The sequence below is a fragment of the Salvelinus namaycush genome, chromosome 18 (assembly GCF_016432855.1).
Source record: "Salvelinus namaycush isolate Seneca chromosome 18, SaNama_1.0, whole genome shotgun sequence".
Lineage (NCBI taxonomy): Eukaryota > Metazoa > Chordata > Actinopteri > Salmoniformes > Salmonidae > Salvelinus > Salvelinus namaycush.
Window position 1 is genome coordinate 27095743 of NC_052324.1, and position 24401 is coordinate 27120143.

The 24401-nt window shown below is 42.0% G+C and overlaps 1 protein-coding gene across 1 annotated transcript in view; it reads right to left on the minus strand.

The window, feature by feature from the left end:
* niban2b (niban apoptosis regulator 2b) overlaps positions 1 to 23512 on the minus strand; it is a 47486-nt gene extending 23974 nt beyond the window's left edge. Inside the window, exons 1-5 of the mRNA XM_039012829.1 lie at positions 23270 to 23512; positions 11452 to 11582; positions 9947 to 10075; positions 9660 to 9765; positions 8853 to 9020 (exon numbers count right to left, since the gene is read on the minus strand). Of these exons, the coding sequence (XP_038868757.1) occupies positions 8853 to 9020; positions 9660 to 9765; positions 9947 to 10075; positions 11452 to 11582; positions 23270 to 23324 (589 nt within the window). The 5' untranslated portion in view covers positions 23325 to 23512. The remainder of the gene's footprint in view (positions 1 to 8852; positions 9021 to 9659; positions 9766 to 9946; positions 10076 to 11451; positions 11583 to 23269) is intronic.
* Positions 23513 to 24401: the final 889 nt, after the last annotated feature.

A 24401-nucleotide genomic window follows, 5' to 3' on the forward strand; every position in this document is an offset into this window, starting at 1 on the left:
ATTGATATTTTGGGTCCATGGCCAGGAAACTCCCCAGACCTTAATCCCATTGAGAACTTGGTCAATCCTCAAGAAGCGGGTGGACAAACAAACCCACAAATTCTGACAAACTCTAAGCATTGATTATGCAAGAATGGGCTGCCATCAGTCAGGATGTGGCCCAGAAGTTAATTGACAGCATGCCAGGGCAGATTGCAGAGGTCTTAAAAAGGGTCAACACTGCAAATATTGACTCTTTGCATCAACTTCATATAATTGTTAATAAAAGCCTTTGACACTTATGAAATGCTTGTAATTATACTTCTGTATTCCATAGTAACCTGACAAAAATATCTAAAGACACTGAGGCAGCAGACTTTGTGAAAATTAATATGTGTCACTCAACTTTTGGCTATAGTATTCAGACCCCTGGACTTTTTCCACTTTGTTACGTTACAGCCTTATTCTAAAATGTATTTACATACTCAGCAACCTACACATAATACCCCATAATGACAAAGCAAATTGTTGAAATTTTTGCACATTTATTGAAAATAAAAAACACGGAATACCTTGACATAAGTTTTCAAAACCTTTGCTATGAGGCTTGAAATTTAGCTCAGGTTTCCATTGATCATCCTTGAGATGTTTCTACAACTTGGAGTCCACCTGTGGTAAATTAAATTGATTGGACATGATTTGGAAAGGCACACACCTGTGGATACAAGGTCCCACAGTTGACAGTGAATGTCAGAGCAAAAACCAAGCCATGAGGTTGAAGGAATTGTCCGTAGAGCTCCGAGACAGGACTGTTTCAAGGCACAGAGCTGGGGAAAGGCACCCCCCAAAGAATTCTGCAGCATTGAAGGTCCCCAAGAACACAGTGGCCTCCATTCTTAAATTGAAGAAATGTGGAACCACCAAGGCTCTTCCTAGAGCTGGCTGGCCGCCTAGCCAAACTGAGCAAGCGGGGGAGAAGGGCCTTGGTCACGGAGGTGACCAAGAACCCAATGGTCACTCTGACAGAGCTTTAGAGTTCCTCTGTAAAGATGGTAGAAACTTCCAGAAGGACAACCATCTCTGCAGCAAAAAATAAATAATTAAGTATTCAGAACCTTTGCTACAGGTTCACCTTCCAACAGGACAGGACAACGACCCTAAGCACACAGCCAAGACAACGCAGGAGTGGCTTTGGGACAAGTCTCTGAATGTCCTTGAGTGGCCCAGTCAGAGCCCGATCGGACATCTCTGGAGAGACCTGAAAATAGCTGTACAGCGACGCTCCCCATTCAACGTGACAGAGCTTGAGGCTCTGCAGAGAATGGGAAAGAACTCCCCAAATACAGGTGTGTCAAGCTTGTAGCGTCATACCCAAGAAGAATAGATGCTGTAGTCGCTGCCAGAAGGTGCTTTAACAAAGTACTGAGTAAAGGGTCTGAATAGTTATGTAAACATGATCATTTTTTAAAATTTGTAATAAATGTACAAATATTTCCACAAAACAATTTTTGCTTTATCATTATGGGGTATTGTGTGTAGATTGATGAGGGGAAAAAACTATTTTATACATTTTTGAATAAGGCTGTAAAGTAATAAAATGTGGAAAAAGTCGAGGGGTCTGAATACTATCCGAAGGCACTGTAAACCATGATGACTGACAGGGGGGCATTGTATTGAAACCCCCGCACAGCCATCTTGGCACTCCTCCATTGTAAGATTTGGAATCTATAGAATCTTATTTATGTCTATATTTGTTTTTGACAGATTTATTTCTATGACAGACACCTAATGCATACTTTAAAATTATATTTTGTGAACTAAACCTCAAAAATAAACATTTCTTAAAGTAATTTTTGTTGCTGCTAATGTTAGTCTCCATTACAACAAACAAAAATACATGTCATTTTGTCCTTTAAATATTGACTTGAAATACTGTAGAATGCCATTCATTCCAATGGAGGACTGGTCCTACTGGGGAGTACCAATACAGCCGACCGGTGGCTTTGAGTTCATGTGCACCCAGTGACTCAGACGTGAGCACTTGGATCAGGACTGGGACTCAGACTTTAGCCATAGGGTCTTGCGACTCGAGCACAGGGGACTTGGGGCTCTAGGTTTAGTGACTTGACTAAATCACTGGGCGAAAGTCAATAGCTCCAGTTCTACTTTAGACACCAATGTGGCTGCAGCTTCTGATAACAATAACGTCGCTGCAACACATACTTTTATACGTCATATTTCTGCTATTATGAAGAGAAAAGGAAAAATATTTTGGTAGGACAAGGCTATATATATATATATATATATATATATATATAGGTTTGTGCACATGGAAGTAAGTGATTTGTTTATAGGTTACTGAGGCAATATAAATGTGATGTGACTAAAATTAAAGGGCATTTAGTCGACTTAAATGGCTCACTTTGTAACTAGACCAAGTCATTATTCAAATGACAACGTGACTATGACTTAATATTTTAGACAAAATGACTAAGGGCAGACTAAATTATAAAAAGTGCCAAAATTAACACTGCCATACAGAGCCATTCACACACACACTACCCAAGCCTGTGTCACGATTTAGAGCTTGTTTAAGGAAAAGTGTTTTTTTTCAATTTCATGCTTGAAACTCGCTGAAATTGGTTCCTATCCTCTAGTTTAAGCAGTACTGCAAAAAAATTCACTAACAGAGTGCATTAAACACGATTTAGAGCTTGTTTAAGGAAAAGTGTTTTTTTTCAATTTCATGCTTGAAACTCGCTGAAATTGGTTCCTATCCTCTAGTTTAAGCAGTACTGCAAAAAAATTCACTAACAGAGTGCATTAAACACGATTTAGAGCTTGTTTAAGGAAAAGTGTTTTTTTTCAATTTCATGCTTGAAACTCGCTGAAATTGGTTCCTATCCTCTAGTTTAAGCAGTACTGCAAAAAAATTCACTAACAGAGTGCATTAAACACGATTTAGAGCTTGTTTAAGGAAAAGTGTTTTTTTTCAATTTCATGCTTGAAACCCGCTGAAATTGGTTCCTATCCTCTAGTTTAAGCAGTACTGCAAAAAAATTCACTAACAGAGTGCATTAAACACGATTTAGAGCTTGTTTAAGGAAAAGTGTTTTTTTTCAATTTCATGCTTGAAACTCGCTGAAATTGGTTCCTATCCTCTAGTTTAAGCAGTACTGCAAAAAAATTCACTAACAGAGTGCATTAAACACGATTTAGAGCTTGTTTAAGGAAAAGTGTTTTTTTTTCAATTTCATGCTTGAAACTCGCTGAAATTGGTTCCTATCCTCTAGTTTAAGCAGTACTGCAAAAAAATTCACTAACAGAGTGCATTAAACACGATTTAGAGCTTGTTTAAGGAAAAGTGTTTTTTTTCAATTTCATGCTTGAAACTCGCTGAAATTGGTTCCTATCCTCTAGTTTAAGCAGTACTGCAAAAAAATTCACTAACAGAGTGCATTAAACACGATTTAGAGCTTGTTTAAGGAAAAGTGTTTTTTTTCAATTTCATGCTTGAAACTCGCTGAAATTGGTTCCTATCCTCTAGTTTAAGCAGTACTGCAAAAAAATTCACTAACAGAGTGCATTAAACACGATTTAGGGCTTGTTTAATAAGGAAAAGTGTTTTTTTTCAATTTCATGCTTGAAACTCGCTGAAATTGGTTCCTATCCTCTAGTTTAAGCAGTACTGCAAAAAAATTCACTAAGAGTGCATTAAACACGATTTAGAGCTTGTTTAAGGAAAAGTGTTTTTTTTCAATTTCATGCTTGAAACTCGCTGAAATTGGTTCCTATCCTCTAGTTTAAGCAGTACTGCAAAAAAATTCACTAACAGAGTGCATTAAACACGATTTAGAGCTTGTTTAAGGAAAAAAGTGTTTTTTTTCAATTTCATGCTTGAAACTCGCTGAAATTGGTTCCTATCCTCTAGTTTAAGCAGTACTGCAAAAAAATTCACTAACAGAGTGCATTAAACACGATTTAGAGCTTGTTTAAGGAAAAGTGTTTTTTTTCAATTTCATGCTTGAAACTCGCTGAAATTGGTTCCTATCCTCTAGTTTAAGCAGTACTGCAAAAAAATTCACTAACAGAGTGCATTAAACACGATTTAGAGCTTGTTTAAGGAAAAGTTTTTTTTTTCAATTTCATGCTTGAAACTCGCTGAAATTGGTTCCTATCCTCTAGTTTAAGCAGTACTGCAAAAAAATTCACTTAACAGAGTGCATTAAACACGATTTAGAGCTTGTTTAAGGAAAAGTGTTTTTTTTCAATTTCATGCTTGAAACTCGCTGAAATTGGTTCCTATCCTCTAGTTTAAGCAGTACTGCAAAAAAATTCACTAACAGAGTGCATTAAACACGATTTAGAGCTTGTTTAAGGAAAAGTGTTTTTTTTTCAATTTCATGCTTGAAACTCGCTGAAATTGGTTCCTATCCTCTAGTTTAAGCAGTACTGCAAAAAAATTCACTAACAGAGTGCATTAAACACGATTTAGAGCTTGTTTAAGGAAAAGTGTTTTTTTTCAATTTCATGCTTGAAACTCGCTGAAATTGGTTCCTATCCTCTAGTTTAAGCAGTACTGCAAAAAAATTCACTAACAGAGTGCATTAAACACGATTTAGAGCTTGTTTAAGGAAAAGTGTTTTTTTTTTCAATTTCATGCTTGAAACTCGCTGAAATTGGTTCCTATCCTCTAGTTTAAGCAGTACTGCAAAAAAATTCACTAACAGAGTGCATTAAACACGATTTAGAGCTTGTTTAAGGAAAAGTGTTTTTTTTTCAATTTCATGCTTGAAACTCGCTGAAATTGGTTCCTATCCTCTAGTTTAAGCAGTACTGCAAAAAAAATCACTAACAGAGTGCATTAAACACGATTTAGAGCTTGTTTAAGGAAAAGTGTTTTTTTTCAATTTCATGCTTGAAACTCGCTGAAATTGGTTCCTATCCTCTAGTTTAAGCAGTACTGCAAAAAAATTCACTAACAGAGTGCATTAAACACGATTTAGAGCTTGTTTAAGGAAAAGTGTTTTTTTTCAATTTCATGCTTGAAACTCGCTGAAATTGGTTCCTATCCTCTAGTTTAAGCAGTACTGCAAAAAAATTCACTAACAGAGTGCATTAAACACGATTTAGAGCTTGTTTAAGGAAAAGTGTTTTTTTTCAATTTCATGCTTGAAACTCGCTGAAATTGGTTCCTATCCTCTAGTTTAAGCAGTACTGCAAAAAAATTCACTAACAGAGTGCATTAAACACGATTTAGAGCTTGTTTAAGAAAAAGTTCTTATTTGCAATGATGACCTACCGGGGAACAGTGGGTTAACTGCCTTGTTCTGGGGCAGAACAACAGATTTTTACCATGTCAGCTCAAGGATGATTCGATCCAGCAACCTTTCAGTTACTGGCCCAATGCTCTAACCACTAGGCTACCTACCGTTATAAGGAGTAGCGGTGAAAAACTACCGGTAATTTACCAATGTTACCGGAATCTTCAGTAATTTTGCAAAATATAAAATCGCAACTTTGGTCATTTATACTTGAATAACTTCAAAAATATATACATCTGTGTCCATATGTCCAGGAGTTTAGTACATAGACCATATAGTTCCAGAAAATAACATGCGGTTTATTAGATAATAAAATAAAAAAAACATTATTTCTCATTTCCTCTGCAACTCTTCCAACTATTGACTTTTTTCCAAAACTGCCACCAGTTTGACACCAAAAATATTTTTTGTGTAAGGTTTTAAAAATGTAAGGATATTTCATGCTGAAAGCCTCATATTAAACACCAAATTGTATGCACTAAGTGGGTTTATATTTAGGATCACGTTTTACAGATTTGTCGTTACATGTTATATTCTAAAATCTTTTTTATAATCTATTTTACCAGAGAGCCAGGATCATTACAGGCACCTGTTAGAATCTGAAGTACCCAAGAGGGCCACTAGATGTTTTGTGATGATTACACAAAATCCTTGAAAGATACCAAAACTCTGGTAGTTCTCAAGTAAACTTCTAAAGTTTCCAGTAATATACCCTCCTTTTGCAACCCTAATAAAGAGATCACAGTACTTGAAGTGCTAATCCTTAAAACAACTAAAAAGCAGATGGATAGTCAAACCCTAAACCAGTGTTTCCCCAAACTTGGTCCTCAGAACCCCAAGGGGTGCACAATATGGTTTTTGCCATAGCACTACACAGCTTACTCAAAATAATAAAAACACCTAACCATCACGCTTTGATCATTTGAATCAGCTGTGTAGTAATAGGGCTCCCGAGTGGTGCAGCGGTCTAAGGCACTGCATCTCAGTGCATCTACAGACCCTGGTACGAATCCAGGCTGTATCACAGCCGTCCGTGATTGGAAGTCCCATAGGGCAGCGCACAATTGGCCCAGCGTCGTCCAGGTTTGGCTGGGGTAGTGCGTCATTGTAAATAAGAATTTGTTCTTAACCAACTTGCCTAGTTAATTAAAAAGGTTAAATAACAAATAAACAAAACGAGCACAGGGAGGGATTGCCTGACTAAGCACTCCCAGTCCACAATTGGTGATGGTTTAATTAGAGTCATTATGTGACTTAATTGAGTTGTCTCCTGTTGTATAGTAGACATGCTAAGTACTGCTGACAGTATCTGGGAGTTAGAGGACAGTTTGTTTTTTGACATAACTAGAAAGTTTATGCAGGGAATTTAGCATGAGCTGGCCACATGTTCTATGTTGAGAGGGAGAGAGCATGAAGGAAGGCCCCAGGGGCTTACCGTAGACACGTTATTTAGACAAATGGAACAAGCTCTAACTCAAGAGAAAATCTGGTAAAGGAATCTTTGAGCAGGCAAGAGGTAGCTGTCATTCTTGGGATTCTCTACAGACATGACTGTTTCTTTTCTAATCCGATTTATTCCTCAATGAAAGATAACTCTGGTGGCCACGTAGAGGCTAAAGAGACTGAAGTACAGTACAGCTCTTTCTTTTTTCTGAGTTCAGGGAGCATAGATCTCATCCCAAAACACTGTCCTCACATTCACCCTGCTAAAAATAAAAAAATAAACCTACAAAAGTATTCCTGGTTTACTCATAATACATGTATATAAAAACATGACACACTGCAATTAAAGTAAAACGTTGGTCTGCACACAATAACTAAACAAGACAGGCCCTGTGCAGACAGATACAGCAGATTTCATTTCCTTCCTGTCAATGATGCAACTGTTGGACCCAAGTTTACATGACGCCAGTTCTAAAACTGAAATATTGAATCATGTGTATGGCATACGGTTTACGTAAGTTCGCAAATACGGAGGAAAGTAAACAGCGTGGCAGGTAGATACTCCCTCTCAGAGACTGTCTCCCCTGTCGCTATGGGGACATAGTCTATCCCGGAAACCCAGAATCCAAATCTGTCCAATACTAGCCTGGTCCCAGATCTGTTGGTGCTGTCATTGTCAAACCAAACTATGACAGGGAGTTGGTATGATAGCACAAACAGACTGGGATGCAGGCTATTCCAATGCAACAGTCACCCGAGTTTGTCTGCTTGGACATTATAACTAACTGGATGTTACTGCAGATGTCAATGCTCAAGTGCTGGGACGGCTAATTATACTGTAGATCAGGGGTGTCAAACTCATTCCATGGAGGGCCTAGTGTCTGCTGGTTTTTGTTTTTTCCTTTCAATTAAGACAGAGTCAAGCAGGTGAGGGGAGTTCCTTACTAACCAATGACCTTAATTCAACAATCAAGTACAAGGGAGGAGCGGAAACCCGCAGACACTCAGTGGAATGAGTTTGACACGTGCTGTAGAGGAAATGAAGCCAAAACCATAGAACTATGTATAAACTATGTAGCTATACGTCAGTCTCTGCCAGCATAGTTGCTGTGCAGCTCTAGAGCCAACATGGGTGGCCTAATTCAAAACACTATCAATAAGACCCTAGGAGGATAGTTAAGTCATTTCCCCATTGGATCATAATGTACTGGAATGTAAACCTACTAGGCTCTTATATTTGACACAGACCTGTAAGGAGACAGGTAACACTTCTATCACTGTTGATCAATCTACATTTCTGCAGATAGGCTGTTGCAAGAGAAACATGATGGGACCCATCAAGAGACAGTGAGGATGGTGGGAGGACAACACAGCCTGGGTTTGGCTAGGAGGTGGTCAGCTGGAAACCATCATTCCTGGGTTCAGACAATCACTTCATCAGCAGTCAGTTCAGTGTATACTTCACTGCTACACTCCCCTGCTCAAATCTCTCTCCCTGTTTGAGTTATATCTAGTCTGGTATTAGTGCGCAGACCTGGGTTCAAATGCTATTTGAAATCTTTCAAATACTTGAGCCAGTGTTTCACCTATATTCATTAAGCAGTGGTGGCACACCGCTGCTAAATTGTTTCCACTGATGCAAAAAAATATATGTATATATTTTTAAATATGTTTGTCAAGACGCACTTAAATGATTAGTCGTTGGCTCAATGACTGGAAGTCTATGGGAACAGCTAACATGTCATTATGCTACCGCTAGTAGCAATGCACTACTGTTAATGGGGCTCTAAATCAACAACTTTGCTATACATATCAAAAAACTCTGAGGTCATTGATTCTAGACAAGTGTGCTCTTGCCTTCATGTATTACTCAATAACTGGCTCACCATAACACCTCGGGACCAAGGCTGGGAACCAAATAATGTAGACACTTCTGTCACTCACTGCGTTTGAACACTGCAGAACCATAAAAATGGACACTTGTGTTTCAATATGGGCACAACCACAGAATGAAATAGACCACAGAATGAATGACAGGATCTTCTCCATGGGTAATACAGTGTGTCTGGGCTTGAATGTTTGTGTTGGTTTGACAGGAATACGCACCATCATTGGCATGTCTTACACAGTCCTGAAAGACTGCATGCCACTTCCGCTGTTCTTTCTCCGTCACCACACAGAAGTAGTAGTGGCGGGCATACGGGTGCCACAGGATCAGAGGGAACTGGGTGGCACACTTCAGGAAGGGAGAGTTACCCACTTTAGCCTTTACACCTGAAACACACAATCACAACCTTTATGCACCAAGTACATTTACATGTAACAGGAATTTTGATATGGTGAAATGGTGTTGACAATGCTTCACAATAAACCAAATATTCAGACACAATAATTGACAGTCTACACAACACTGCATCAAACAGTCCTGCACCAGTAGGGAAGTGATCCTTTCTGCACATGTTGTGAACCATCCACTAGCACAAAAACAGCCCTTAAGAAACAGGAACATGCCCACATTACATCAAATAACAGTGAGCTGTTCATAATGAGTGCAATACGAGGTCCCTGTTCCTCTTTAAAATTATGACATATGACATTTATGGGAGGAGTCTTAACATATGTAGGTTGGCATTTATTGTCCTGAATCTTGCCCTGGAGGCAGCTCTGCAGTGTTCACTAGCTGGCACAGCCACGAAGTCTGATGTTAACCCTAACCACAATGCTAACCCTAATCCTAAATTAAGACCAAAAAGCTAATGTTTGTTTTCATGATAGGCAATTTTGACTTATCAGCTGGCCCATCTAGCGGAAATCGCTCAGTTTTGGTGCCAGGGCAAGATTCATGACAGTAAACGTTAACCTGCGCCTCACCCCCACCCCCTTCGCTGGTTCTCAGTCCTAACATGTTCTCACCAGGCAGGCTGTTGTTGAGCAGCTCCAGGTACTGATCCATTGAAGTCAGCACTTTATACCCAGCACAGTTGATGTTTCCCTTGGGGTGAAGCCCTCTCTCATGAGACTGACGGGGAACACAAGGACAAGGCAGATTTAACGCTCTATTGCATCTTTATCCCCAAAAGTGAAACTTGTTGACAATATGACATTTATGAGAATGAGCCTTGCAGATATAATACACATCTAGAACTCCATGTACACTATGTGGGACAGATGTGGGACATTTTAATGAAATCTTCCCTTACCGCTTTGTTGTCATAGTAGTTGATAGCGTAGGAGTCAGGAACGAAGAGGAATTGGTTTCTCCATTTATTGTTCTCCTCCAGAAACTGGAACAGAGCTCCAGAGAAGATGGATCTATTCTCCAGAGGAACCTGAGTGGGCCAGACAGGGGAGTCTGTAAAAACCTTCTGATGACTGGCATCTAGGGACATCACCTCTTTGGTGGACTGGTCCATCTTCATGGACCAAGGACTGGCCTACAATTTAAAGCCTTGGAGTTCCTCTTGAAACATCAGGCATACTTACTGCATTGCCATGTGGTACTACTGTCTGATGTCTCAAATGTAGTCTAGACACAGTAGTGTTGATTCATTTATCCAATCATTTGCCCATCAAGACAGTATTGTTGTTCTCAGGAAAACAGCCAACATTCCTCAAAAACCTCACCGATAATAAAACTGCAATCTCTTACACAGCCTCATGTAGTTAGCATTGTCAGTGCAGCTGTAGCGCCAGACAGAATGTAGCTAACTGTTTCTCTTTACGAGAGTGTTACAGGCCTTTAAAAACGGGGCAACAGGCTTAACACTGGACCCTCAGGAGACTCCTAATAAAAGAGTTATACCAGGGGCTCGATTCAAACCATAGTGCTTATGATCAGCATTAATGCGCTTACAGACTGGCTGCGGTCATCGTCAAAAGTTCTGGGAGTAGGGCGGCAGGTGGAAAACGCAAGGCGGCAACATTTTAAATTAGCTGAAGTCTTGAACATCCGCTACGCATAGTGGACCAATTTTTTTTATGACAACCCGGGACCGCTGGTCTCTACACACGGTAGGCAAATATTCTTGCGGTTCAATTGCCGTTTAGTGGCCCATGTGCAAATCGCCTTTATAGAGCGATTGAAATGTAAAGGTAATGCCCAATTGAGCCGACATGACGTTTACTGTGAATGCAGTCTCTGCTAAGGTGGGAACATTGCCTTTAAAATGTCAATCGTGCTACAAAGCAGATCAGCGCTACGGATTTAAATCGAGCCCTAGGGTCCTCTACAGGGACGTCACTTGCCCTGAAGTCAAATGTGGCAGTGGCTCAAGAAGTCACAAGCTAGATTGTTGCTCCCTCCGTTCGTAGCACAGTTGACTTGATACCTGAGGGAGAGTGGCATCACACCATGGCAACTTGTACTTCACATCTGTTAAACAGAGATGGAAATATCTCAATGTTCCTTGAATGATTCTCTGTAGCCTAGCACAGAACTCTAAACTACTGTTTACTCCTCTGGCTTAAGTGGGAGTGGCAAGGACTTCTCATGCTGTAACTATTATATCTGAACACACTTCAATCTTCAGAACAAACTAAGTGGAAATCTGTTTTATATCTGTTCTGTACCACTCAAGATCAATTTGATATAGTGAGGCGAGTTTCTTCAGGTTCAACATAATGTGGGCAAAGTGTTCCAAATGTCAGCACTTCAGGTGTTATTCTGTCACCTTATCAGGGCAGAAACAGAGAAAGTGTTAGTTACCTTGCGGTGCAGTAGCTGTGGCTGGGGTCCACCTCCTCCCTCGATGTCAAAGCGGACCTTGTTGAAGAGGGCCACTGCATACTGTTGCTCATACAGACGGCTAAACTCTCCAATCACCTCGCCTGTCCTGGCTGCGGGAGGAAGGAAGGTCAGGGGTGTATTAGGGGACATGAAACACTCAATGTTGAAGATATGGAGTCATGTCAGCTCTATTCATAATATTTCTACACTTCTATCTGAATGTTCTGTAATGCTACATCCCTGAACAGACCCGAGTTGTTGCAAATCAAACGTATGACGACATTCCCTGTCAATAGTGATGTATTAGTCAGTGTATTCTTCATTCACGTGTTATGTAACAGTCTGAATGCAAAGGGTCGCCTTTTGCCGGTTACCGCGATCACTATTTACTACGCTTAATGTAAAAAAATAATGACCACATTTCACATGGTCCTTTATCAGAATGTCCACACGGCAGTGTTTGCATTACAGAGTTAGCCTTCAGTTCAGCATTTCAATATTTAACTCCAAAATGGAGTTGACATTGCAACAAACCTGGCACACTATCAACCCGTTTGTGAAACTGAAAAGGCCTGACTTCAAAGTTACACCCCTGGACCATCAACAAACCAGTTTAGCGCTCTGTTAGTGTGACTACGGGCCATTCTGGCTTAGACATGGCTTACTTAGGTTTCTGGTGTTAAATCGGTCTCTTTATGTCTGTCTACCTCAGAGAGAAAGGAATAAAGATAATCTGTTTGGTTTTTACCATCCCCTTTATTTAGAGACAGTGGTGCTGTAAACGTAGCGAGGAATGGTCTGCTGGCAGGGTAGAGGGAGACTGTAAACGTAGCGTAGGGAGGAATGGTCTGCTGGCAGGGTAGAGGGAGACTGTAAACGTAGCATAGGGAGGAATGGTCTGCTGGCAGGGTAGAGGGAGACTGTAAACGTAGCATAGGGAGGAATGGTCTGCTGGCAGGGTAGAGGGAGACTGTAAACGTAGCGTAGGGAGGAATGGTCTGCTGGCAGGGTAGAGGGAGACTGTAAACATAGCGTAGGGAGGAATGGTCTGCTGGCAGGGTAGAGGGAGACTGTAAACGTAGCATAGGGAGGAATGGCCTGCTGGCAGGGTAGAGGGAGACTGTAAACATAGCGTAGGGAGGAATGGTCTGCTGGCAGGGTAGAGGGAGACTGTAAACGTAGCATAGGGAGGAATGGTCTGCTGGCAGGGTAGAGGGAGACTGTAAACATAGCTTAGGGAGGAATGGTCTGCTGGCAGGGTAGAGGGAGACTGTAAACATAGCTTAGGGAGGAATGGTCTGCTGGCAGGGTAGAGGGAGACTGTAAACGTAGCATAGGGAGGAATGGTCTGCTGGCAGGGTAGAGGGAGACTGTAAACGTAGCATAGGGAGGAATGGTCTGCTGGCAGGGTAGAGGGAGACTGTAAACGTAGCATAGGGAGGAATGGTCTGCTGGCAGGGTAGAGGGAGACTGTAAACGTAGCATAGGGAGGAATGGTCTGCTGGCAGGGTAGAGGGAGACTGTAAACGTAGCATAGGGAGGAATGGTCTGCTGGCAGGGTAGAGGGAGACTGTAAAGGTAGCATAGGGAGGAATGGTCTGCTGGCAGGGTAGAGGGAGACTGTAAAGGTAGCATAGGGAGGAATGGTCTGCTGGCAGGGTAGAGGGAGACTGTAAACGTAGCATAGGGAGGAATGGTCTGCTGGCAGGGTAGAGGGAGACTGTAAACGTAGCATAGGGAGGAATGGTCTGCTGGCAGGGTAGAGGGAGACTGTAAACGTAGCATAGGGAGGAATGGTCTGCTGGCAGGGTAGAGGGAGACTGTAAACGTAGCATAGGGAGGAATGGTCTGCTGGCAGGGTAGAGGGAGACTGTAAACGTAGCATAGGGAGGAATGGTCTGCTGGCAGGGTAGAGGGAGACTCAGGCTCAGTGGTTCACCCTCTTCCAGAGAGAGTCAGGAGGGATAGCTGGAACCGGGTCAGGCGTAGGGGACAGAACAGCACCTGCGTTCCAGATGGCACTCTATTCCCTAAATAGCACACTACTTTTACTCTGGTCAACATAGTGCATTATATAGGGAACAGGGTGCCATTTGGGACGCAAACCACGGCTTGGGTTCTCCCATCTACTGCTCTGTGGACCAATCATATTCTAATACCACAAACCAACCCATAACCCTTCAGGACACAGCTGAAAACCATCCTTATCAACACTCTGGAGATACAATTATTCAGTATACCAGAGTGCTTACAAACAAGGGTGAATAGGTCAGTGATCTACAGTACATACGTCAAACTATAAATTACAAAATTGGCTAAATATATATTTTTGATACAGCACTTCTACAGGAAATAGTCTAATGTTCAACAGTTGTAATTATAACTGGAGCAGAGATCATCTTCCTCTGATCCCATCTGTTCTGCATTGCAGTTATGAAATGTTTATTTTACTGGAAGAGAGTAGAGGTGGTTGGGGGGGGAATGATGAGAGATAGCCTCAGATCAGATTAGCTTTCTAAAGACTACTGTAATTGAAGCCTCTGGTAAAGCCATAAGGCAGTCAGTCAAAGAGTCTGGGGGGACTTGAGTCATAGGACCATAGAAACATAATCACTCAATGGATCTAATGGCTGATTCCATTTCTATGAACTGGACTAAAGAATGATGCTCAGGAACTAAGTCATGGGGAGGGATAACAGGCGGCAGATCACCAACATGGGTTGTCCACTATTATTAACATGTAGGAGAGACAGGAGAACAGTACAGTCCACCATGAGCCACTCCCCATGGCCTTCAAACAGACCTTCCATAACATCTAACAGGTGCAACTCTTACATTTCCACTTTCACTCCATCCTTTGTGCTCCCACTGCCTCCAGAGTTGATCGAGCAGAGACTTTTAGGGCAGCCATTCATAGCTGCATCACTGTTAGTGTAGTGACTCACAAACCATCCTGAACAAACATCCTGACTGACATCAGAGTACAAAACTGCACATTGCTGCACCACTCCCAGGTAGCCCAAATCCATCCAGTCACCAGAGATGGTTTCTCAAGGTCATTTCCATCTGAAAGGACCCATGAGCACCAACAAGCGAAGTTCAACACTAGCATGTCAAATGAAGTGTCATTTAAAAAAAATATATATATATATATATTAAGGCATATTTAAATGTTTCACCATTTTCTATCCTAAAAATGTGGAATAAGCAAGGGCTTTGATTTCTGGGGGGGTTCTTTGAGTCTAGGGGGTTCTTCCAATAAGTGTGTTTTTGTCAAATTCTGTATAAATTGTTAAAAGTAGTCCTTGTGCAGAGTGTTGTATGGTTTGTTTAACTTTGAAAATCAATGGTCTTTGATTGGCATACATTTTAAGTGATAAATTAAAAAAATGAGTCTCAGCACATTTCTGTTATCATGGAATTTCCCTGACCTCAACTCTCCCACAGATTCTGCAGCATCTGTGTTTGTGACAGCTATTCAGTCTCACGTAGTTCACCTCCTTTATGTAGCGAGTCTAATGCACCAACTTTTCTGCAGTAAAATTAAGTGTAAGAATAAAACAGAGAAGTCAATAAATGTTGTTCAATTAAGCATTGAGTGGTCTGTGGGGTTCGAATAGCCAGAGGTGGTAATATTGGACAAAAATAAAGATGAGTGAGGAATGTCTTGGCAGTGGTGGGCCTGGCCAGCTGGCCGACTTGGAAGTCTCTGAGGAATGTAACCATTAATAAGAAAGCTCAGTCATGGAGGAAAGAGAAAGTCCAGTGTCTTCATCACAGTGCTACTAACTGAACAAAACCTAGTTCAATGGTTATGGTCCCATTAAAGGGTTAGCGATGTTTGAACTGTTTGATGAAAAGCTCAACCAGGGAGCGGGAGAGAGAGGGGGCCTGGGTCTCAATGTAGTCTACAGCAGTTATTAGGAGAATCAAGTTGGCTGAGCAAACCATTCACTCAATGACAGTGTGACAATCAAATTCGTCTATGTGGGGAGTGTGGAAAAGAGTCACTTTTGAGAGCTTGTGACAGGCCTGAGGAGTACAAACCACAAGATAAGTGTTTGTACGTGTGCACATCGCTTGATTGAGTCACACAGACGTGCCACTCATCTCAAACATGACACAAGAATAGATATCCTGATGAAATGAGACGAACAGACCGGCAGTGTTTATCCCGACTATTATCATTGTAACAAGGTAACACACAGAGCACTCTGTATGACTTTGGCAGACTTGATAAACACTACAGAGAATCAGTGAGGTGCGAGTGGTTGGTTTGGCGGCATGACACAGCTGACATACTCCCAACACTGTCCTTTAAGTCACTCTGTTGTTTTGAAGTGAGGCATGATCACATGGTGAGAGGAACCAATGGACCTCTTGAGCAAAGAAAAACATGTATTCATCTCAGTCCATTATGCTTAGTAGACAGCATGAAGGAGCTGAACTGGCAGATAATACAGTCCCTGTTCAACTGGCCTCAACTGCCTTTCAGGATACACTTGAATAAACTTCCCTGCAACTCATGTTCTGTGAAGGAACGTCTGGTTCAACTGAGAACTTCTCTGACGAAGCAGCCAACTCTCCGACCTTGTGTCTGTTGACGCTGTTCCCAAACTTCAGCAGAATCAAAAATGGAAAATAAACTTGTCAGCCTCATGTTGTGTGAAAACTAGCATACAGTATCATGGGCCTCAGAGTTGACAAGACCAATCTCATAATCCCCAACTCCACCGTGTCCTAGAGGTCTGGAGCATGAGTGGGGGAAACGTGATGTTCAGATGGGTTTGTGTGTGTTCTCTCTGCAGTGCGAGGATGGGTGAGGGTTCTTTCTTCATGTAGTTAGGACTGTGGGCTGATGGAGTGTCTCTCTGTCAGAGTGGTGAGGGGGAGGAAGGCAGGGAAGGTGCTGCTGACTGGGCATGAGGGGCCATGTGAGGGAAGACAGCAACAGCTCTCAAGAACAGAGGGAAGAAGTTGAAGAACAAAATGAGCTGACAGAGCATGCACAAAAACACTAGATCCAGGCCTGTGTCCTAAAATGGCACCCTATCGCCTTTATAGTGCACTATATAGTAGGGAGGGGAATTGCCAGGGACCTCACGATAATTAGATGCCGATACAATATTTATTGCAATTTGATGTCCCGAACTTATTGCTCACTATATGTCTGCTGCAGAGAGAGAGCATGAAAAAAAAATGAGTTTGTCAGGGAAATAAAAAAGTACTGAAAACATGTTTTGCTGTCAATTTTAAAGAAAAGATGTGGAACAAGCTATAGGATGAAAAATACCAGAGTTTGTGCCGGTTCAGCCAACTAGCACTAGATAACGCTGCTTATCAACAACAAAACATTATTGCTATAACATTGTTTCAAAAATAATACCGCAATATTATATACCCCCCCCCCCCATGGGCCCTGGTCAAAAGTAATACTCTATATTGGAGACACAAGCCGTTTGACAGATGATTCATCAGACCCAGCTAATCCAGTGTCTACCAGAAGCAGCGCAGGACATCCATGGTGTACTCACTGTCATCATTACTCACTGATGTAGATGGTAGAGCGAAAGAAAAAGGATTACTTCTAAATGTACGGTCTTCTCAGTGTATATACAATAGAACGTAGTAAATGGGCTCGAGTTAAAACAGTGACATACACGTGTCAGCATACATTGCTATAATGCTTTTGATGTAGAGGGCTAGTATATGGTTCTGTAACGGCATTATACAGGACTGTCGACTAACCAAATTAGGAGGCACAAAATACCAATTGAAGTGGATCAAGAGGGCCTTAATTCAAATCACACATAATTCAGTCAGATACAATATGCTTTAGTGCACAGACTGAAGAGAATCCATCCTTCTGTGCAAGTGTACAGTCTGGCTACTATAGGGAGTTGATGGGGATACATTATTTCCTGTTTAGGTAGGAAGTCCAGGTCAATGTTGTGTGTATAGTATACTACAAGGTTGATCTCTACGCCGCTGTCAAGCAGTAACACTGAGGGTCATTAGGTCATCGCCCTATTAGCCTCCTTTATGTTCCCTTACATCCACTTTGATGGAGAAGAAGTGATAGAAGAGCTGAAGAGACAGGTGAGTATCTGAAGCCCTATCTGCACAGGACACTAGTATTACTATGGAACGTCGGTTATGTCATTATTACCCCAGCAGGTCTGTTTTTCCACTGGACGATTCCGACGGGATAAGTTACACCAAACTGCCCGTCACTCTTTTTTTCCGCATTCACAATTGACTATTATGACGGAAGCCTGGAGGCTCTTCTAGGTGTGAAGATATTTAATATGTCTAGGGACATCCTAATATTGGCCTAATGGCCTTCAGTTCGGAGAAAGTCCAAATAATAATTCATATCAATAAGAACCATAAACTGTAACCTACGCAGACATTTAATTAACTGACATATTTGTCAATGTATGAATTCATTGACACGATATCGTCCACTTCATCTTTTAAAAGAGAAGAATGGCACTAGGAAGGTTGATATATTACAGAACATTCATCTGTAGGCTATGTGCATAGCACTTTGTTTTAAGCAATTTGTTCCCATGTTCTTACCCAAACTGAGTGCAGCACCTGTCCAACTAATATCCCTCAAAAACACAGGGACAACTAGTCACACAGGTTAAGTATCATCAGAGTATCCCCCAGTAAAACATATCCCGTCCAAATAGGGCTAAAGCTGCATTACTGTAAGTCTAGCTGACGCTGTGTTGTGGTGTTCATTAATTTGGAGTGTTGTCATGTCCCAGCCTAGAATAATTGTCTTGGGGGCCTCAACAGTGCTGAGTCTGGGTAACAGAAGGGTTTCTGCATACCATCCTGTCATGTTCCAATGCCTCACTGGAGAAGGCTGTTCTCAAAAGGCACTCTATTCCCTATACACACACAACACACACTGCTTTAGACCAGAACAATTCTTTAGCAGCCACAGCTTTACAAAAAATCCACTAACTTCTTTAGTTAAGTGCATGTTAAAAGATTCTACACACTACCTACTCATTTAAGGGTTTTTCTTTATTTTTACCATTTTCTACATTGTAGAATTATAGTATAGATATATCAAAACTATGAAATAACATATGGAATCATATAGTAAGAAAAAAAGTTTAACATATCAAAATGTGTTACATTTGAAATTCTTCAAATAGCCACCCTTTGCACACTCTTGGCACTCTCTCAACCAACTTCACCAGGAATGCTTTTCCAACAGTCTTGAAGGAGTTCCCACATATGCTGAGCACTTGTTGGCTGCTTTTCCTTCACACTGTGATCCAACTCATCCCAAACAATCTCAATTTAAATTGAGGTCAGGTGATTGTGGAGGCCAGGTCATCTGATGCAGCACTCCTCCACTCTTCTTGGTAAAATAGCCCTTACACAGCCTGGAGGTGTGTTGGGTCATTGTCCTGTTGAAAAACAAAATGAGTCCCGCTAAGCCCAAACCAGATGGGATGGCGCATCTCTGCAGAACGCTGTGGTAGACATGCTGGTTAAGTGTGCTTCGAATTCTAAATAAATCACAGGTGGTGTCACCAGCAAAGCACCACCACACCAAAACACCTCCTCCTACATGCTTTACGGTGGGAAATACACATGCAGAGATCATCCGTTCACCCACACCCCGTCTCACAAAAACACGGCGGTTGGAACCAAACATCTCAAATGTGGACTCCAGACCAAAGGACAAATTTCCACCGGTCTAATGTCCAATGCTTGTGTTTCTTGGTCCAAGTAAGTCTCTTCTCCTTATTGGTGTCCTTTAGTGGTTTCTTTACAGCAATTCGACCATGAAGGCCTGATTCACAGTTTCCTATGAACAGTTGATGTTGAGATGTGCCTGTTACATGAACTTTGTGAAGCATTTATTTGGGCTGCAATCTGAGGCTGGTAACTAATGAACTTATCCTCAGCAGCAGAGGTAAGTCTGGGTCATCCTTTCCTGTGGCTGTCCTCATGAGAGCCAGTGTCATCATAGCGCTTGATGGTTTTTGCGACTGCACTTGAAGAAACTTTCAAAGTTCTTGAAATGTTTCATATTGACTGACCTTCATGTCTTAAAGTAATGATGGACTGTCGTTTTTCTTCGTTTAATTGAGCTGTTCATGCCATAATATGGACTTGGTCTTTCACCAAATAGGGCCAATGTCAAGAGTGTGCAAAGCTGTCATCAAGGCAAAGGATGGCTTTTTAAAGAATCTCAAATATATTTTGATTTGTTTAACACTTTTTTGGTTACTACATGATTCCATATGTGTTATTCATAGTTTTGATGTCTTCACTATTATTCTACAATGTAGAAAATAGTAAAAAAAATAAAGAAAAACCTTTGAATGAGTAGGTGTTCCAAAACTTTGGACCGGTAATGTAGCTAACTGTGGGGAAATATTGAATTCAAGTAAACTTTTTTTGAACTCTTGTCTTCCACAGACAAATAGAATCGTATCTTTCTCAGGTCAACACAGAGCTTTAGAAAAACATTCCAATGGGATAGTCCCATAGACTGACTCACACACTTACACCCTGCTCTGCTGTCATCAAAAGCAGAGGGGGAGTGTGTTTTAATGTTTGATTTAATGTGTGTAATGGCATAAACAGGGTAAATGGGCCCTGACGGGATTAGCCTAGATGTGTTGGACCATGTTGCCAGTGAGATAATAGCTAACCCATGGGTGTTGCTGCTACCTGTTCTTTCAAACAGACCTCTGTCCTCAAAAGGGTGTGGGTTGGAGAGAGCGAGAGAGAGCGCGAGTGCCCCGCCTTGCCAGGCCACGCAAAACCACCCTTTTAGCAGCCCACCCCTCCCCACAGTGAAACCCTACAACAACCCTGCCTCGTTCAGCCACAAGGAAACATTGCACATGAGCATTTCTGGTATTCCAGCCCACACCCACTGACCAGTGATTCTCAAGTTACTTACAAGGACATACTCTTGAACATGCCACCAACTAAACAAAGTGAACACAATCTAAAACAGGAAAGAAATGGTTAGTGGTGACCTCTATCGAGAGATTACTGAAGACAACAAGTCATGACATTCAGTCTTGAACAAGGCCATGGATATAGAGAGAGGACAGGAGAGACACACACGGCACATAATGAACACTTCAGGGCTTGAAAGAATACCTTGGCGTCTTCAGGCCTTTGACACCCAGTACTTTAGAGCCTAGGAGACTACATGCAGCCCAAGGTCAGCGTTTCCCCAGTCACACATGCGTTTTTTCATGCATTCCTGGAATTCCACTTATGATACACAAGTCTCTGGATTGGCTGGCCAAGACATTAAAAGTATCACTCCAAATCCTAGAACATTGCTGCCTGGTTTCCCGCTTATCCACAAGGACCACTCCCTCAGATGCTTCCCTGATCAAGGCATAGGGGAAGACTTTAATCTTCAGTCAAAGGTTTCCCCATCCTTCAGGTTTTCACTGGTAGTTCTTCATATTGATGTATATTGTCTGCAGCTTTATTTATGAAATGTCCATAGACCGGGAATGCTGGAACTGATTTTGATACCGGACAGTAAAATGCTCTGTGCCTGAAACCAGTGAGGTTCTTCTTAGGGTGAAGATGCTTTAAATAATCAATGAAAAACATAAGCATTGATGTGTTAAGCTAAGCATTGATACTGAATGTCAATGTTGGGAGCATACTTTCACTCATATAGCCCACCACACCCTCCTAAATCTTATTCCACTATGATCAAGGCCCATCCTCTCAGCTGCCAGACTGGACACGTTTCTACAGGCACATCCATGAAACTGTCATACAGCCTGCTGCACAAGAGCCTAATCAGGCAGTCAGATAAAACTCAGTTCTTATGCTCATCCTGGCCACAGCCTGGCCTATAGTTTTCGCACAGCTAAAGAATCATTCATTTACAGTCAAAAAAATAAAAAAAAGGTGGAGCGGGTAGAGATCTTCAAGTTCCTCAGTGGCCACCTCACTAAGGATCCATCATGGTCCACACACCAACACAGTCCTGAAGAAGGCACAACATCTCTTCCCCCTCAGGAGCCTGAAAAGACGTGTCATGGGCAATCAGATTCTCAAAAAGTTCTACAGCTGCACCATTAAGTGCATTCTGACTGGCTGCGTCACCACTTGGCATGGCAACTGCTTGGCATCCGACCGCAAGGCGTTACAGGGGGTAGTGCGTATGGCCCAGTACATCACTGGGGCAGAGGTCCCTGCCATCCAGGACTCCTATACCAGGCAGTGCCATAGGAAGGCCCTAAAAAGTGTCAAAGATTCCAGCCACCCAAGTCATAGACCTTTATCTCTGCTACCGCATGTCATACGGTACCGATGCACCAAGTCTCAAACCAACAGGACACTGAACAGCTTCTACCCTTAGGCCCTAAGACTGCTAAATAGTTAGTTAAATAGTTAACCAATAGCTATCTTTTTTGACTCATCAAATACACTGCTGCTACGGTTTATCATTGTCACTTTATCCCTAGTTATATGTACATATCTACCTCAATTACCTCATACCCCTGCACATCCACTCAGTACTGGTACTCCTTGTATATAGCCATGTTATTACCTCATACCCCTGCACATCCACTCAGTACTGGTACTCCTTGTATATAGCCATGTTATTACCTCATACCCTTGCACATCAACTCAGTACTGGTACTCCTTGTATATAGCCATGTTATTACCTCATACCCCTGCACATCAACTCAGTACTGGTACTCCTTGTATATAGCCATGTTATTACCTCATACCCCTGCACATCCACTCAGTACTGGTACTCCTTGTATATAGCCATGTTATTACCTCATACCCCTGCACATCCACTCAGTACTGGTACTCCTTGTATATAGCCATGTTATTACCTCATACCCCTGCACATCCACTCAGTACTGGTACTCCTTGTATATAGCCATGTTATTACCTCATACCCCTGCACATCCACTCAGTACTGGTACTCCTTGTATATAGCCATGTTATTACCTCATACCCCTGCACATCCACTCAGTACTGGTACTCCTTGTATATAGCCATGTTATTGTTACACGTTTTACTGTATTATTTCCTCTCTCTCTGCATTGTTGGGAAGGGCACGTAATACTATAACTGTTGGTCCACACCTGTTGTTTACAAAGCATGTGACAAATACAACAAAAATGTTTTTGGAAAAAAGTAACAACTTTCCCCCTCCCTAAACCATGCCGCTGTGTTTTACCCCAATAACGTTCTGGTCAGGACTAGGAATAGGCTATATGTGGTAATACTAAATTGTGGGAACTGGGCTGGAAATTGAATGGATGGAATTAGTTCCTAGATGACAGAAACGAACGTGGTGTAGGCTACCTTTGGCTCTTCATGAGGGCACCCCAGGGAACTACAGTGTTTCCCTTCAGTGCTACATTCAATTGTTGGCAACATTGACGTTGAAGGCTACTGTTCAGTTTTAGTTCTTATTCACCCATGTATGATCCGTCGCCTACACACACACTTATGCGTTACTGTGGTAAGGGCAAACATTGACAAAATCCCAACCCACCCACTCACCTGTAAGGATCTCCTGCTTGCCCTCATCCAGGTGCCTCGAAATCACGTCTCCCACAGCGACAAATGCAATTTCGCTTTTACCACAGTAACGCATCAGTGTGTGTAATCCCAACCCACCCACTCACCTGTAATGATCACCCGTTTGCCCTCATCCAGGTGCCTCGAAATCACGTCTCCCACAGCGACAAATGCAATTTCGCTTTTACCACAGTAACGCATCAGTGTGTGTAATCCCAACCCACCCACTCACCTGTAATGATCTCCCGTTTGCCCTCATCCAGGTGGCTCGAAATCACGTCTCCCATTGCGACAAATACAACTTAATCCAATGACAACTCTCCCGTTCGTTTCAAAGGCAAATAGAACACACAAATCTACCAACACAGAAACAAGTGAACGCAGCAACAGATTTGAACTCTGGTGCCCCCTTCTCACCCTTACCTAAACCGCCAACATAACGTGATTAGTGAGATTGGAGTGCGAGCGGGAAAGAGCAGAGTTGAGCTGAGTACAAGGCTGCCGTCTATTACTTCGCATTGAGTAAGGGAGACACACCCTCAATGTGAGTTCATATGCCAGTGAGGGGATTTGATTAATGCCCCGGGTGAACCGGGTTAGCGTTGATTCCATTCGTTTTGGAACGGTGCTGCCTTCCGGGCGTGATGGCTAGGTTAAGCACGTGGAGTAATGAGTAACGTCAGTATAACATTATGTAAATCATTGGTAGGATTCTGTTTTCACATGCGGAAGATTTTTATTTAGATAAAATGGCTTTATCAGCCTGTCCAATTAAAACTAGTTTGAAAATGCAAACACAGGCCTATATTCTTGGAAAAGAGATTTATATTTCTGAACGATGCATCTTGCTGCCTTGTAGACATGACGAGCAGTAGCGCATACGCTGCTGTTCGATTTGAGATGGGCGCTCCTCGCTCGCCGATTTTTCCTGTTCACGTTACGGGAAAAGTCTACTACACTTAATCAAACTCCCTCAGTCTAATTTCTTTAGGCAAGCAAAGGTGTGGCTTCGACAGAAGTATGATTGGTAAAGCCAATTCGTTACTATCAAGGGCGCGTCAAGAGATCGCGCTATGGTCTGTTTACTTTTGCCTCGCGACTATTCCCGAATTTGTAGCTGGAAGAGGGAGCCTAAAGAGTTTCCATAATAATTTTACGATATGTAAAGTGCTTGAATGAAATTAAACTACGTTTGAACTATAAGCCAAACTGCTGTGCTTAGTTATTATGCTACATTAGAAATGACCCCAAATTTAGCCTAGCGGTTAGATTGGGCCACTAACGAAAAGGTCGGTAGTTCGAATCCCCGAGCCGACAAGGTGAACAATCGGTCGATGTGCCCTTGAGCAAGGCACTTAACGCTA